At 38.0% G+C, this 14538-nt stretch overlaps 1 protein-coding gene across 3 annotated transcripts; it reads left to right on the top strand.

Moving 5' to 3' along the window:
* Positions 1 to 1106: 1106 nt before the first annotated feature.
* LOC144021023 (MICAL-like protein 2) lies at positions 1107 to 13938 on the top strand. 3 transcript variants are annotated; one of them, XM_077525002.1, is made up of 17 exons: positions 1107 to 1254; positions 2733 to 2957; positions 3827 to 3875; positions 6062 to 6203; positions 6271 to 6449; positions 6533 to 6660; positions 6860 to 7885; positions 7972 to 8153; positions 8532 to 8583; positions 8721 to 8827; positions 8901 to 8959; positions 9489 to 9612; positions 10087 to 10189; positions 10355 to 10428; positions 10515 to 10629; positions 11781 to 11827; positions 12557 to 13938. In XM_077525002.1, the coding sequence occupies exons 2-17, from the start codon at positions 2815 to 2817 to the stop codon at positions 12631 to 12633; spliced, it is 2607 nt and encodes an 868-aa protein (XP_077381128.1). In that variant the 5' UTR covers positions 1107 to 1254; positions 2733 to 2814; the 3' UTR covers positions 12634 to 13938. The 3 variants fall into 3 exon arrangements, with proteins under 3 accessions (XP_077381128.1, XP_077381129.1, XP_077381127.1); XM_077525003.1 differs by lacking the exon at positions 1107 to 1254 and having other exon boundaries at positions 2560 to 2957; positions 8535 to 8583; XM_077525001.1 differs by lacking the exon at positions 1107 to 1254 and having other exon boundaries at positions 2560 to 2957.
* Positions 13939 to 14538: the final 600 nt, after the last annotated feature.

The following is a 14538-nucleotide window of genomic DNA, read 5'->3' as shown; positions in this document are numbered from 1 at the left end:
TGTGCTCTTCTGACAAGGGCATTTCCTGTCTGGATTTGGGAGGATTAGCTATTTGTGTGGGGGGGCTTTGGCCTACTACCACTGTGTTCTGGCATTGTATAAGATAAAAAAAAAAAAAAAGTTATTATAAAAGTGATTATATTAAGCTTCCACACACACACAAAAAAAACAGGCATGAGACACTTTGGGGGTGGGGGTCATAAAAATAACTTAAAAACAGATTTCCTCTTTTCGTGTCTGGAGTGGAATGCTTTTCTTTCTAAACGTGGCGCTTTGCGGTTTAGAGATTTGACAAAGCGTAAAAGAGCACATGCATATTTTCTCTCTTAGTGTCCATAGCATGAGGAAGGCTTTTGGATTGGATGTTGTTGACTCATCCTCACACTTCCTGCCCAAGATTGTTATGAGATTAGAGATATTCAATTAAAATAATGGTGGTGAATAAACCATTTAGTCATTAGGACAGTAAAGTCTTCAAACTTTTTGACACCAAGTACACAAGTACTAGTTCAAAAAAATAAGGAGCTCTCCCACCTTAATTGCCAATATTTCAATACAGTAGCCTGTTTGGTGAAAACAATTGATCATTAAATTGAAAATATTACACCCTTGGAAACCTTTTGAATGTTACATTATACATTTTAGTTGCCACTCTCAACCCAAAAAAAAAAAAAAAAAAAATTGAAAATATTACACACTTGGAAACCTTTTGAATGTTAAATTATACATTTTAGTTGCCACTCTCAACCAAAAAGAAAAAAAAAAAAAAAAAAAAAGAAAAAATAAATAAATACAAATAAATAAATGAAAAATAAAAACAAAAACAAAAAAAATAAAATAAAATAAAATAAAAAAAAATTGAAAATATTACACACTTGGAAACCTTTTGAATGTTAAAATTATACATTTTAGTTGCCACTCTCAACCAAAAAGAAATCAATATCAGCAGGACACTCGCTTAAAAAAATAAAATAATAATAATTACAAATGACATAAGAGTCGATGGGCTGCACATCAAAATTTGCACTCATGCATCATACAAAAAAGCCTTTAATACATCACAAAAACAAATGAACATTAGATTATCTTCTGAAAATTATTCAACGGTCGTAGTTACGCAAATGCTAACCTTGTAAAAGTAATCTTTAAGGGCGTCAGTGTGAGGATTCCTGGATTGAAGAGAAACCTCTTCAGGACCAAGTTTGTCAACGAGGCCTATGGTGCCAGGTGTCTCACGTTGTTGGAGAAGTTCAGGTTAGCTCCATGAAGCAGTTAGGTGGTAACAAACCGATCATTTCCGATTAGAAGAAAGATTTTAACTTTGTTATTACTCCATTTACGATATTACCTTTTTTTTGGGGTGACTTTAAAGGCATATTTAGAAAAAGAAAAAATACAGTGGGCACTCACATTCTCCACTGTACAATATGATTTGTAAAGACAACAAATCAGCCACATTGTCCAGTTTTAACAAATTTTATTTATTTAAATTCTTTTTATTCAAAAGTATTTTAAAGTATTTTATTTCAAAGTAGCGTTTAAGTGTTGAACCCTTCTTTTTTTGGGGTGTAAAAAATATTCACTATGTGACAGTCAGTGTGATCGCTATAAGACGTCTGGCTGGTTTAATAGTCACAACAATACAGTGTATACTGTACTTAGCTATTTTGCCCCTCCCAGCTTGATCACAGGCTAAATGTTGACGCTGAGAGTGTGTGTGTAGGTGTCAGGTGATTTTGACACACCCAGCAAGACAGGACGGAACAGAACAGAACTGATTGTGCACAAGTAACAACCACACCTTGCTCCTCATAATCCCTGAATTGAATATTAAACAATACTGAGGATCCACTGGTTAGCGTTAGTGTACCTAATGATGTGGCCCACCATTGGGTTTCGACAAGTAAAATGTTTTTTTGGTATGTAATGTACTTTTAAATTAAGTCAGGTGTACTTAAAAATGCGGTTAGGCCTGTCAGTGCCCACACAACAAAAAAACAATGAAATAATGACAGTTAACTATGTACTTAATTACATAATTTGCATATGCTGAATCTGCACTTTGCTGCAGAATGTCAAATAATATTTAGAAGTTTGCTCACTACTTTCCTCGTTTTAATAACATTTCACAGAGCAATTACTTTAAAGCAGACATTCAATGGCAAATTTAATTTTTATTGTTACTATACAAACCCAGTGGTAACGCGACTTGCGAATACCCCAACTTGAAAGTTGTTCGCTACGAGCTATATAGTTTGACCAGTTTTTTGACTCGAGTTGCGAGCAAAATTTTTAGTTACGAATAATGCTAATTAACGCACAATGCAAAACACCCAAGACAAGCTAACAATGCACAAACTGTTTAATTCTTTTTATTTTATTTTATTGTAATATGAGGTGCAGTTCAGGTGATGGATGGATTACTTTACAGTGCATCTTACCAAAAATTGTTGTTTTTGGGTAGTTGGAATGGAGTTTCCATTGTACAAGTGGTTTGGTCAAATTTGAACCACAAACAAAATAGTTTGATGCTGATACGTATGCGCATGCGCACGTTAAGCCCCGCCTACGAGGCCACATCACAAACGACCTTCCACAGGTGTCCTGTTAACTTCGGTGTTGAAGTTTGAGAGGACCACATCGACTTTTATCCAGTCCTCGCAAGCTAAACTCTAGAGTGGCGGTGGTAGGGGGGGAAAAAGGTTCACGAGTGCCTTCCATTGTGGATGTAGGCGAGCCACGCGGTGGTAGCCGGGGGAGGGGAACCAGCACCGCGGCGAGGGAGTCCGCGGCGGAGCCACCGAGCTCGGCGGGATGTCGGCGGTGAAGGCTCTCCAGCAGTGGTGCCGGGTCCAGTGTGACGGCTACCGGGATGTGGCGGTCACGAACATGACCACGTCGTTTCGGGACGGCCTGGCTTTCTGTGCCATCATTCACAAACACAGACCGGATCTCATGTGAGTACGACAAAAAGAAAAGAAAAGAAAACATTGGAAGTGTTTAGTCGACTTTGTGTCACTTAACTTTTAAGATCGTTTGCTACTTAAAAATAATGAGGAAGGAGCTCAACTGGCTGCATGCGTCTTTATTATTTTTGATGTCAAACGGGTGGAAAAAACACTCGCCCTTTCTATTTATGTGGAAGTACTTTGTGAGGTAAAAGTAGACACATTGCGATGTCGAGCCTACAATAAGTTCTAAAAGTAAAATAGGATTATTATTTTTTTTGCTGATGTACCTGTTTTCATAACGACACAATGAAATACTACACACAGTAGTTTCCCTCTTTTAGTAACAGTGCTCATTGTAGTTGTCTTTGTAAAGGCTCTTTTATTTTTAATAATGACAATAACATTGGGGCATAATACAGAACCATGGGGAACTCCACATTGGTTGGAGCTTTTGTGTTTTACAAAGTGAAACCAACTTGTTGAAACTTGACTGTGTTGAATGAGAAAGGAAAAAAAAATGTTTTCATGTTAAATCAATCAAGTCATGTTACACATGTTTTCTTCCCTGTGGAGAAACAGTTGAGCTATGTTCATACCAGTGTTTTGATATTTTTTCAGATGTCTCAAGGGCTTGTCCCAACATCTCCCCTGAACCTGTTTATGTGGAGCAAATCACGAAACATTGCTTTGCTTCAGTGATCTCGCTCGAAGTGTTATGATAATCCGAGATCGCAAGGGTTTATTGACAATATTTTGACACTGTCATTGTCATGAGGTGCTTGAGCATGACTCAGTAAGGCAGATTCTGTCTTTAGAAGTAACAGATGAGGAAGTTTGCAAATGTTTCCTAATGTTTTTTTTCCCCTATCTTGCAGCAATTTTGACTCATTAAAGAAAGAAAACATCTATGAGAATAACAACCTGGTAAGAACACGTTTACAATCATGCTGTACTTTAATTTAGGTTTTATTTTGTTTTGCTAGTGCTAACCCCGAAGTGATCTTTTAATATTTAGATTGTTTTTGTTGTTGTTGTTTTTTGCCACCTGGTTGTCAATAGATGGTATTGATGGGGAATTTATTAACTCTTAATTCAAAAACTAAATTTATTATACATATTTTAAGATAATTGCATGAAACATCTGCATAGATTGAGAACTAAGTAGCACTCATTTGTGGTGATAAGGCATTTAACTGTTTTCCACCATTTCAGTTTCCTGACGTATTTATCGTTATTTAGCGTCCTGCATGAGTCACCCCTTCACCACTATAAAAGAACTTGAGCGGCGAGTCACTTGGTTATAATTACTTGGCCAACTATGTCTCAACCCCAAAAATGCATCTTCCCAGGATGTCACATATTACAGAACAGCTTGATGTTGTTATTTAATTTTCCATTCAAATCAATTAGAAATGTTCATTTTCACTTTACAGGGACTTTAGTAGGACAAATGTACCTTGTATGGATTTTGAATTAGAATACAGAGGCAGACTCTGAAGTATCCGGTTGAATAAGCAAGAATCTGACAGAGCATGCAAAGCAACATTTGTCATTGCACTTCCTAAATAACATTAATTCAAAACAAGAGTGCTAGTATGCCAACGTGTTGTCACCATTGTGACGTCACTGAATAAGAGAGCGAGGAATCACTTGAAATATCACATAATCAGTTAGGTTCAACACATGTCCCGTCATTTGACATTTAAGGTCAATTACATGGTCCACTGACTCTTTAAATGGCAATAACATTGGTTCTAGCACAGAACCTTGAGGTACTCCATCCAGCCATTCTATCAATTTTAAACGACATTACTTTGTATTAAAATATTTTCCGGATTTGTTCAATCAATAGCTGTTCAAGTGATTAAATATGTTTTGAGAAAAGAATGTAAATTCTTTGGCTGCACAGGTGCATTCTTGCAGTTTCTTCTTGGATCTTGTTGGACTGTGGGATAGAAACATTTCTCTCCTGTCCATTGCATAAGTGTGGATAGCGTGCCATCAATCGTCGCATAACAAACTTATCAGCTTTTACAGGGTGCTCTTAATGTTCTTGATTAATGATTCATGACAGCTGCCTTTGCTTATTTGCGTGTGTCTGCTTGACTCTTCACTTGTAACGTTTTGTCGTTCAGTTATAGAGCAGCTTTTCCAAACCTTTTTTTTAAAAGTCATGGACTCCATTCCAGAAACGACAGTTGGTGCACACACTTATAAAACAAAACATTTAATCAGAAAAACATGAGCAAACACATGTGACAAAGTAATATAATAAATATGCAACAACGCATTATTGCGTGTCCTGTACAAATCTGTTTAAAACATTGGGGAAAAGAGCTTCTTTTTTAAACATGGCCTTGGTTGATCTCTTATACTCTGCTGTCACCCGCAGGCCGTTTTTGTAATAACTACCATTGCTTTAAGAGTTCTCTTTAGCTCAGAGGCTGTATCAAAGCCTTCTGTATGCTCTAGCATTACAAAAAAAAAAAAAAAAACTTAAAAAAAAAAATTATAAATACGTTTTGGGGACCATGGCAATATTTCAAATTGAATATTTTTATACGTTTTTGGGAGCAAATTAGTTAAACTAACTGTGGAAATTCAAATACCATCATCGTCATTTTCAATTCTGCTTGCCTCTGATTCTTCACTCTGTTTTCCTTTCTCCTTTTGGGACTTGTAAAACCCATTTTGTGTCCCACAAGTGGGGTACACATACTGCCAACCAATCTGGATTTGAGCATTTTTTCCTCCCTTCTCAACTGCCCGATTGTCAGATGTCTGTAAAAGATTATCTCTATCGATGATCCTGCAGTGTACTAGTGATTTTTCATCCTCAGATCTGCTAGGAAAAACAGTCGGGCCAACAATTGTAATTATAAAGGATCAGGAGTCTTAAATCTTGATGATGTTATTGTGTTATTGCCACAACTCGATGATTATGACGTGAAAAGTAAATCATCCAGCGCAAAATAAATAACTAGGTGAATAATGAATACTCCAAAATGAATACAGGGACACTGTATTCAACCTTTTTAATGTTGTGAGGATCATAATCGCAACAGTGTGTGAATCCCTGTGATCGAGGAAGCTGCTGATTTTTTTTGTAGGCCTTCAGGGTCGCCGAGGACCAGCTCGGTATTCCTGCGCTCTTGGATGCAGAAGATATGGTGGCGCTCAAAGTTCCGGACCGCCTCAGCATCCTCACATACGTCTCGCAGTATTACAACTACTTCCACGGTCGATCCCCAAGTGAGTATCGACGCTTACCTATAGGTCTCCTCTTACCATAATCATCATCATCTCCGTGTTTTTCCAGTCGGTGGCGCAGGGGCGATAAAGCGTCCTGCCGACCCACCCGCCGACGGGCCATCAGGGAAGAAGAATGCACCAGTGGTCTCGAAGGTGTTTCAGCCTGCTAAGGAGAACAATCCTCCCGCTTCGGCTAACATCACACCACCTCTTGCCCGTCCGAGACAACCCAGAACCTCTACACAGGTACAAACAATAACAAAATCTCTTTAAAAAAATAAAAATAAATGTGACACGGATAAACACAAGCAATCCTCCCCTTTTTTCAGGACATTTCCGGTGAGAAATCCCACCAGATGGGAACTCTGAGTAACAAGTGCGTTTCCTGCAACAAGCACGTTCACCTGGTGCAGCGACAAATAGTTGACGGGAAGCTCTACCACAGGAACTGTGCAAGGTAAGACTTGTCATTTGGAGTGTCAAGATTACAAGTGCACCTCAATTAGGACTGAAACGATTCATCGAGTAATTAAATTTAGGGCTGCTCGATTATGGAGAAAGTAATAATCTCGATTATTGTTGTCGAGCATTAACCTGTGCAGGTGTACCTCATACCGCTTCCTGTTCCCGTGTCTTCTAAATGCCTCATCTCCTAGGTCACTGTCTCCTCCTAACACAAGTTCACTCCGAAAAGATGCTCCTTCCAGCGTCCCTCCTTCAACAAGCTTCACCAAAATCAACTCCGTGACACCCATGGTGCCACCCAGACTGGGTCCCTCATTGCCAGTCCAGAAACCAAGCCCCCTTTCCAGCATCCTTAGCACTACTTCATCTCCACATACACCCGTTTCAAACCTCATCACACCTGTTACGCAGAATCGGACTGCTCCAGCCCCTAAACGACCCGTCTCTCATGACACTACCACCACGACACCCGCCGCCATCACCACCAAGCCCGTTGCAGCGCCTCGGACCTCCGCCACCGCGGCCAAGACCATCCAGTCCAAACTGAAGTTCTTTGAGGCAGAAAGCGACGATAACAAACCTGCATCCAAGACTGAAGATGTCACCCCGAAAGACTTCAAGTCTGAAGATCATGTTAAGAAAGCCCAAGGAGGTCAAACTGTGCCTGGAAACGATGCCAAGGTGGTTATTCAGTCAAAGGTGCTTGATAATGAAGACAAAGCAGGTGTCAAGAAAAATGATGACAAAGCAGATGTCAAGAAAAACGATGACACAGCAGGTGTCAAGAAAAATGACAACAATCAGAGTGGTAATCTTGGAAACGGAAAAGTTGCTAACGTGAGTGCAAGTCAGGCAAAGATTCAAAGTGACAAAGACAAAGCAGGTGGAAAGAAACATGGAGACAGCCAGGCCAGTAATGCTGGAAATGGGAAAGTTGCTATCGTGGGTATAAGTCAGTCAAAGATGCGCGTTGACGAAGACAAAGCAGGTGCAAAGAAACGTGGAGATAGTCAAGGTAATAATCTCGGAAATGGAAATGTCGCTAACGTGGGTAAAAGTCAGTCAAAGGAGAATTCTGACAAAGACAAAGCAAACGCAAAGAAACTTGGGGTTAATGAAGGTGGTAAAGCAAAAGCAGCAGACGCCAACAAGAAACTCTCAAAGGAGGCGAAAGACAAAAGCACACCGAAGGCAGACCCGGCCAAGAAAAGTGATGTGTAAGAATCCAAACAAAATACACGAGCATGCACGCTGTTGATTTCCACCTGAGATCTAATGCTCCTCCGTCACCTCTCAAATTTAGCACATCTCAGGTCCAGACTGCCAAGAAGGAGCCAGAAGGTGGCAGGGGGAGGGTGAGGCTCAAAGTCAACCCGTCCATCCTGTCCGACTTGAAGCCTCCACATTCGGACACGAGCCCGCTCAGAAGCAGAACTCCAGAAAGAAGCCTTGGGGGCTTGAAACCGGCGGCACCCAACACTTCAGGTTACACCTTGAAATTAAAAAAAAAAAAGAGAGAGAGCAATGATTATAAGATGTTGAATCAGTAAGACTACCGAATGAACAATTCTGAGCTCTCTCTTAAAAAAATATTCTAGCAACCTCTGGTGGCTATTTTTTATTTATTTTTTTAATGCAGTTTAATTTTCATTAGGCATGTTTTGGCCCTTCTACTTAAATACACGCTAATGGTCAGATTTTAAGTGATACAAATCTTATATGTCTGTTTACGCTGATGGGACATGTGAAACAACACATATATGTCACATAAATAACCTCACAAACATGGGTTACAGTGCCACCTGTTGATTTAGCCTGCACATGACTGCCTGTAAATGGTAATGTAATGTGTTTGTTCTTCAGCAGAGAATGAGACTCCTGCTGATTGGAGGTCTATGCTCAAACCTGTCCCCAAGTAAGGCTTTTTATTTGTTTGTTACTGACTGTTGATGTTTTTTTGTTCATTGACGTTCCCCCCTATTTCTGTCTTTGCATAATTGATAAATACATAATGCTTTTTTGTTTTTTTTTTGTTTGTTTTTTTTGCTACAGATCTGCTGACTCATCACAGTCCTCCCCTAAAGTACCGACTAACACAGCTGGAGGCTCACTTATATCAGAGGTGTCCCTAAGGCCCGTGACCCCTCCTCCATCTCAAGGTCCAAAGCAGCACCACATTTTTACAGATGCTATATTGCTATTTGCTATAATGCTATCGTTCACTTTTTTCAGGCATCCGTAATGGTCACACCCCAAACACGACGACAACATCAGGATCAAAAGTCTTGAAGGTATCTTGAATGGAAAATGATTATGATTGGATGCTTCTGAATTAATGATAATGTAATCGGCTCCTAAATAATAATGTGCCAATTTATATTTGTTTATATAAAGTTTTTTAGAATCAGTAAGACTGTGGCATTGGGACATATACTGTACATTATTCAATCAGGAAGTGGTAATATAATAATTTATTAGTTATTGACTGATTGAGTGTCTCAAAACTTCTGTTCATATTTTCAACACATTGTTGATTCTAACCTTAAAAATATTTGGTTTATTTATATCACTGATAATAATAATAATAATAATAATAATAATAATAATAATAATAACAACAACAAATGACATTTCTTCACCTCCAGCAAGACCTTGCATCAACTTGAATCAACGATTTTTTTTATTTTTATTTTTTACAAAAATTGACACGATAAATCAGATTAAACATAATATTGATGATCCTTTAAGATGACGTCATTAGTTAGGATGCCAATTTGTGTGTTTTGCATCACATTCTCCATCTCACGTTTCCACATGCAGACGAAGCCGGACTTCATTCCCAAAGAGGTCATCATAAAGGAGCTGAATGAGATTGAAGATAATCTCAACCAGTTGGAGAAGAGAGGCGTTGAGCTGGAGAAGAAGCTACGCCACAGCGAAGACGGTTCGTATACCCAATGACCTCTCTTCATGACGTACTGTCCATATAAAAAGTCTACACACCCCTGTATGTATACCAAGTTTTTGTGACATAAATTTTTTTTTACCAAGGTAATACTTTTATTTTATTTTATTTTATTTTATTTTTTGCTGGCACCTGCTGGCTGTTTGTGTAATTTCTTCAGCCATTCTTTGCAGTTGAGAGGCTGCATTAAAGCTTTCTGTATTCTAGCTGAAAAAAATAAATAAATAAATAAATAGAAACATACAAATACGTCTTTGGGACACTTACATTTAAAATAGAACGTATTTATGTGTTTTTGAGAGCAAATGAGTTAATGGTAGAAAAAGTCAAATGATTTATCTTGGTCTGATAATTTTATATCACAAAAACCTGCTGTTTGAGCACGGGTGTGTAGACTTTTTATACTCACTGTATACGTGCGACTGACTGACTGTGTGGCCGTTTGTGTGTCAGAGGGTGAGGACGACTCCCTCATGGACGAGCTGATGGTGGAGTGGTTCACTTTGATCCGGAACAAACAGGTGGCCATGCGGCGGGAGTCCGAGCTCGTCTACATGTGAGTACACGTGAGATGCCGTCGAGGCAAGGTCTGACAGATTTTTGGCCAGAAGGTTCTCGATGTCCTGCGTTAATTGTACTTTCTGCCATCTAGTGGGAGAGCATTTAACGGTTTTGTCTGTCAACGCCAAAGGTTGGAAATCTGTATTCTGTATATGTATAGTGGTAAAACTCAGGACTTGGAGGAACAGCAGCCCAGTGTTGAGCAGGAGCTCCGGAAGCTGATAGAAAAGCCAGGTCAGGACCAAACTCCTTACACCGAAAGTTTTACTCCAAAACACGACAGCTGGCGACTCAAGAGAAATGCGTCATGTGGTTCACAGAACATCTGAAAACGTCATACGAACGCAAGCGAGAAGAAGACCTGATGAGCAAACTGATGGAGATCGTCAACGACCGCAATGCAATTGTAGAAGGTCTGGACGAAGACCGGCTCAGGTGTGCTTGCATGCAAACGCACTCCTACAACTACATTCATTATGTTCCTTTTTAACTCATTAGCTCCCAAAAACGTATAAATAAGTTTTATTTTAAATATTTTAAGTCTCCCAAAGACGTATTTATACGTTTTTGTTTTTGTTTCTTTAATGCCAGAGCATAGAGAAGGCTTTGATGCAGCGTCTCTACTGCAGAGAACGGTTGAATCAATGGTAGTAATTACAAAAACAGCCAGCAGATGGCAGCAGAGTACAAGAGAGCAACCAGTGAATAATGATGAAACTTAGCTATATTCTAATGCTAATTGCTGGTAGGTTCCATGTTTTTAAAGCAGTATAACACAATATTATGTGGGCTTTGAATGATTGAGGTCTGAAACAAAATGGCTGACATAGCTGAAATTAAGCGTTGCAACAATTAGATTTATTTTTTTCCTTTTAAACATTTGGGATTTTTTTTTTTTTTTTTGACCACCTGCGTTTTCTTCCCTGGAATCGATCCTCTGCAATCCGCTAAGATGTCACAAGATGCCGCCAAAGCTCTCACTAAGAGGAATGTAGTCCGTTGGTACCAAAGAAGTATTAAAGTGCTAACTTTCCACTGTTCTAAGATGGGGAGAAGCGCTAATGTAAGTTATGGACCGTGTTTTTCATTCATCTGTTTTTGCGATGCTGAGTGACTGTGAAAGAGCTTAAGCTAAGATTGTTAGCAGCATTGGATTGCTAATTGTTTATTGCTTGACAAATAATATTTTTATGAGTTGCAAATGTGGCAAACGTGCACTTTCAGTGCACTTTTAAAACACAATCTGTATATATGTGGCATACTTGTGGTTTAAACTATGACTCTAGACAATTCTAAACATTTTGGAGGGGATATCAATTAATCACATTTTGTTTCCACTTAATAGTAGGGATTTACTGTATAATTAAGGAAAAACATGTTTCTTTTGAACTGTTTCAATTTCCTTTGGCAGGGGTTCTCAAGCTTTTTACACCAATTACTACCTTGCCTCTCCAACTATTACCAGAATGAAAATAGCGTAGTAGGCCTAGGCCCAAGTTTTCATCAAAAATGAGGTGGAGCATAGGTTGCATTGTATGGCTCATGAGTTATTTAATGTTCTTGCTCTTGCTGTTGTCTTCTATCAGAGAAGAAGAGGAGGACCAAGAGCTGAACAAGTTGATGGAGAATTTCAGTGAGTACCTCTGCGTGTGCCATTTGTATAAATAAACGTGATCTCACAAAGATAATTCACACAACTGTTAAGCAACTGTCTTATATTAGCAACAGGTCAAGCGGCTGCCATCTTTGTGGAATTTTCTTTAAAAAAAAAAAATCAAGGAATACACATTTCAAACGCCTCTAAAATCCTACATAAGAAACAAATTGACAAAAATAATATTGATTAGTGAAGTGCTATTAAGAGCTACTGTATTCTACTGCCACACTGCTCTTCTCATGAATAATGTTATATTTTTATTTCAGTCAAGTTTATACGGATAGTGATGCCGCTTGAAACGTGACTATAATTTTAATGCTTCGAATTTTGTCCTAAACAAGCTTTATTGGTGGCTATTTCTCATGCACAGAGACAACAATACATCAAGTATTTTCTATACATTTATGCTTATAGTTATTTTGTGTGTGTTTAAATATGATAACAAAATGTTTGATTTATTAAATTTAAATGTGTTTTTAAAGTGTGTGGGAGGGATCAAATTAATCATTTTTATATTTGTTAATTTTTTTATATATATGATAAGATGGTCCTGCCTCTTCCAAGTTTTTTTATTATTATTATTATTTTTTTAAATATGGTTGCTCTACATTGCCTGAAGCATATCCCCCACGATGAAGATGTGCTAAATGAGGCACTACTACTTTTTTTGAGTGTGTTGGTAAATGTTACACTGTCCTCTCGCAGGTGTAAAAAAAGACAAATCGAAGAAAAAGTCTCCCATATCCAGACTGTTCACCTGGGGCAACAAGAAGGAGTCGTGACACCTGGCGAGGAAACTCCTTTGTTGCTCTCCTCCGATGCTTTCTGCGTCACTCCTCCACTGACTCATTGCACAACTTGGCATGTGTGTCTATGTGTACAGTATGTTGGTAAGGCATCTGTCATCCTAAGCATTCCTTGAAACATTCTCAGCATGAAGGGCTAACGACATACTAGTGTTGATGGGTTCAGTGCTTCGGTTCATTTTAATCCGCTTCCAGTCTTAATCTACTTATTGCACACACACCAGTAATTCCACTGTGCCTCTTGCTGACATGCTGTTTGTAAAAACAAACATTAAGACAACTAATACGAGCGAGGAACAATGTTGTGATTGCCGATTCTTAGACTTACAACTTGGCTTTTAAACTTTTTACATCTTTTTACCCCTGACACATGTATTTATTTATTTTTTTCAACTTGGCAAAAAAAAAAAAAAAAAAAAAAAAAAAAAAAAAAAAGATAAAATATAGACTTGCTGTTGTGATCCATATTGGATCTGAAAAAAATAAAAATGTGTGAAAGCTCTGATGCATTTTTTTGTTTATGTTTACCTCCTGTTAAGACAATTAAAAACTGTATTTTTTTGTGTATATGTGTTTACCTGTTTAATAGACAGTAATGGGGATAATATCAAAATGGAAATTAAGTGATTATCATTATATGATGAAACCGGCTTGTGTATATATAGACCACTACAAACTACAACCGCAATAATAAACATTAAATAATACCATCCATCCATTCTGATGATCATTATCTTTTTATTGCTGAGTGAACAGGTTGCAGTGATGCTTGTTGCCTTTAGAGGGCAGCATGTACCTTTTCATACCCTACCTGTTGGTGCGTGAACATTTGTGTTGGAGCATGAGAAGAAAGAATTATCATTGAGGGATATTACAGCCTTATTTTATAATTTAAGTAAATTAATACATTTTTTTTTTATTTTACTGCCTAATGTTACACCACTTTATTTCCCATCCTCTAACATGACCATTATAAATCGTAAATGTTTATACAGATATCCCAACAGGGAAAAAAATAATTTTCCATAAAATTTAAATTAGTTTTTGAAAAATGTCAACTATTGTGAGACATATTTATTAATATATTATAATTATTTACTAGCATTTCAGAATCCTGAAGTGTCACAAATTTAAAATGGAATGAGCTAAGTAGCCTAGCAACAAGTGTGTATTGTTTACATCACGAAAGGAATGTATAATGGCGACTTGTTTGTTCATAAGGAAATTGGCGTCAATTTAAATAAAATTTGGGGCTAGAGAGAACCCCAAACTTTCTACTGATACCAGATATGATGTGTTTTTTTCTTATTTTGCGTGCCGTTTATTTTGGAATGTTTTCAGACTTCTGTCACTGACATGTATCTGCCCCTCAAGAAAACCTTCTTTTTTTTCATGGCGCGAAGGTAAGAAGATTACATCAATTCCAACTTGAAATAATCTTTGCTTATATTTTACTGGTGTTTGAATCACAAATCTAAAAATCACTCTTTTGGGGCGGTAGCTCAAAACATGGCTGTGCAAATCCACATTGGTTTTGTGCTATAGGGGGTCACAATTAGAATGTAAAGAATTAAACGAATTGCTCATTAATAATTCAGTACGGCGCCTTATGTTGTGTGTGACTTGTCCACCAGATGGCGGTATGATACAGTTATGCGGACAAATGAAGCGTTTTAATGTAGGAGTAGTAGTAGTCGTCTGTTGCTGACGATACGGAATTAGTTGTCAGTATTTTAGTCTGTCTACAGTTATTGTAGACAAACAATATAATACTGACAACTAATATAAGTAGACTCTACATATATTAAAAGCATTGCATTGATGCTATATTAGCCTGTATGTGCGTACAGTTTAAGTGAAATTGGACGCTAATATTCTGTG

This window comes from Festucalex cinctus, chromosome 6 (genome assembly GCF_051991245.1).
Source record: "Festucalex cinctus isolate MCC-2025b chromosome 6, RoL_Fcin_1.0, whole genome shotgun sequence".
NCBI classification, from domain to species: domain Eukaryota; kingdom Metazoa; phylum Chordata; class Actinopteri; order Syngnathiformes; family Syngnathidae; genus Festucalex; species Festucalex cinctus.
Note: the sequence above shows the minus strand (reverse complement) of the source record. Positions and strands in the feature narration are given on the sequence as shown.

What these genes read in the sequence shown, in the direction of transcription:
- LOC144021023 (XM_077525002.1), top strand. Translation starts at nt 2,815, where the DNA reads ATGTCGGCGGTGAAGGCTCTCCAGCAGTGGTGCCGGGTCCAGTGTGAC. An exon ending in CCGGCCAAGAAAAGTGATGT is followed by an intron (nt 7,886 to 7,971) that starts GTAAGAATCCAA and finishes TCTCAAATTTAG; the next exon opens with CACATCTCAGGTCCAGACTG. An exon ending in ATGCTCAAACCTGTCCCCAA is followed by an intron (nt 8,584 to 8,720) that starts GTAAGGCTTTTT and finishes TTTTTGCTACAG; the next exon opens with ATCTGCTGACTCATCACAGT.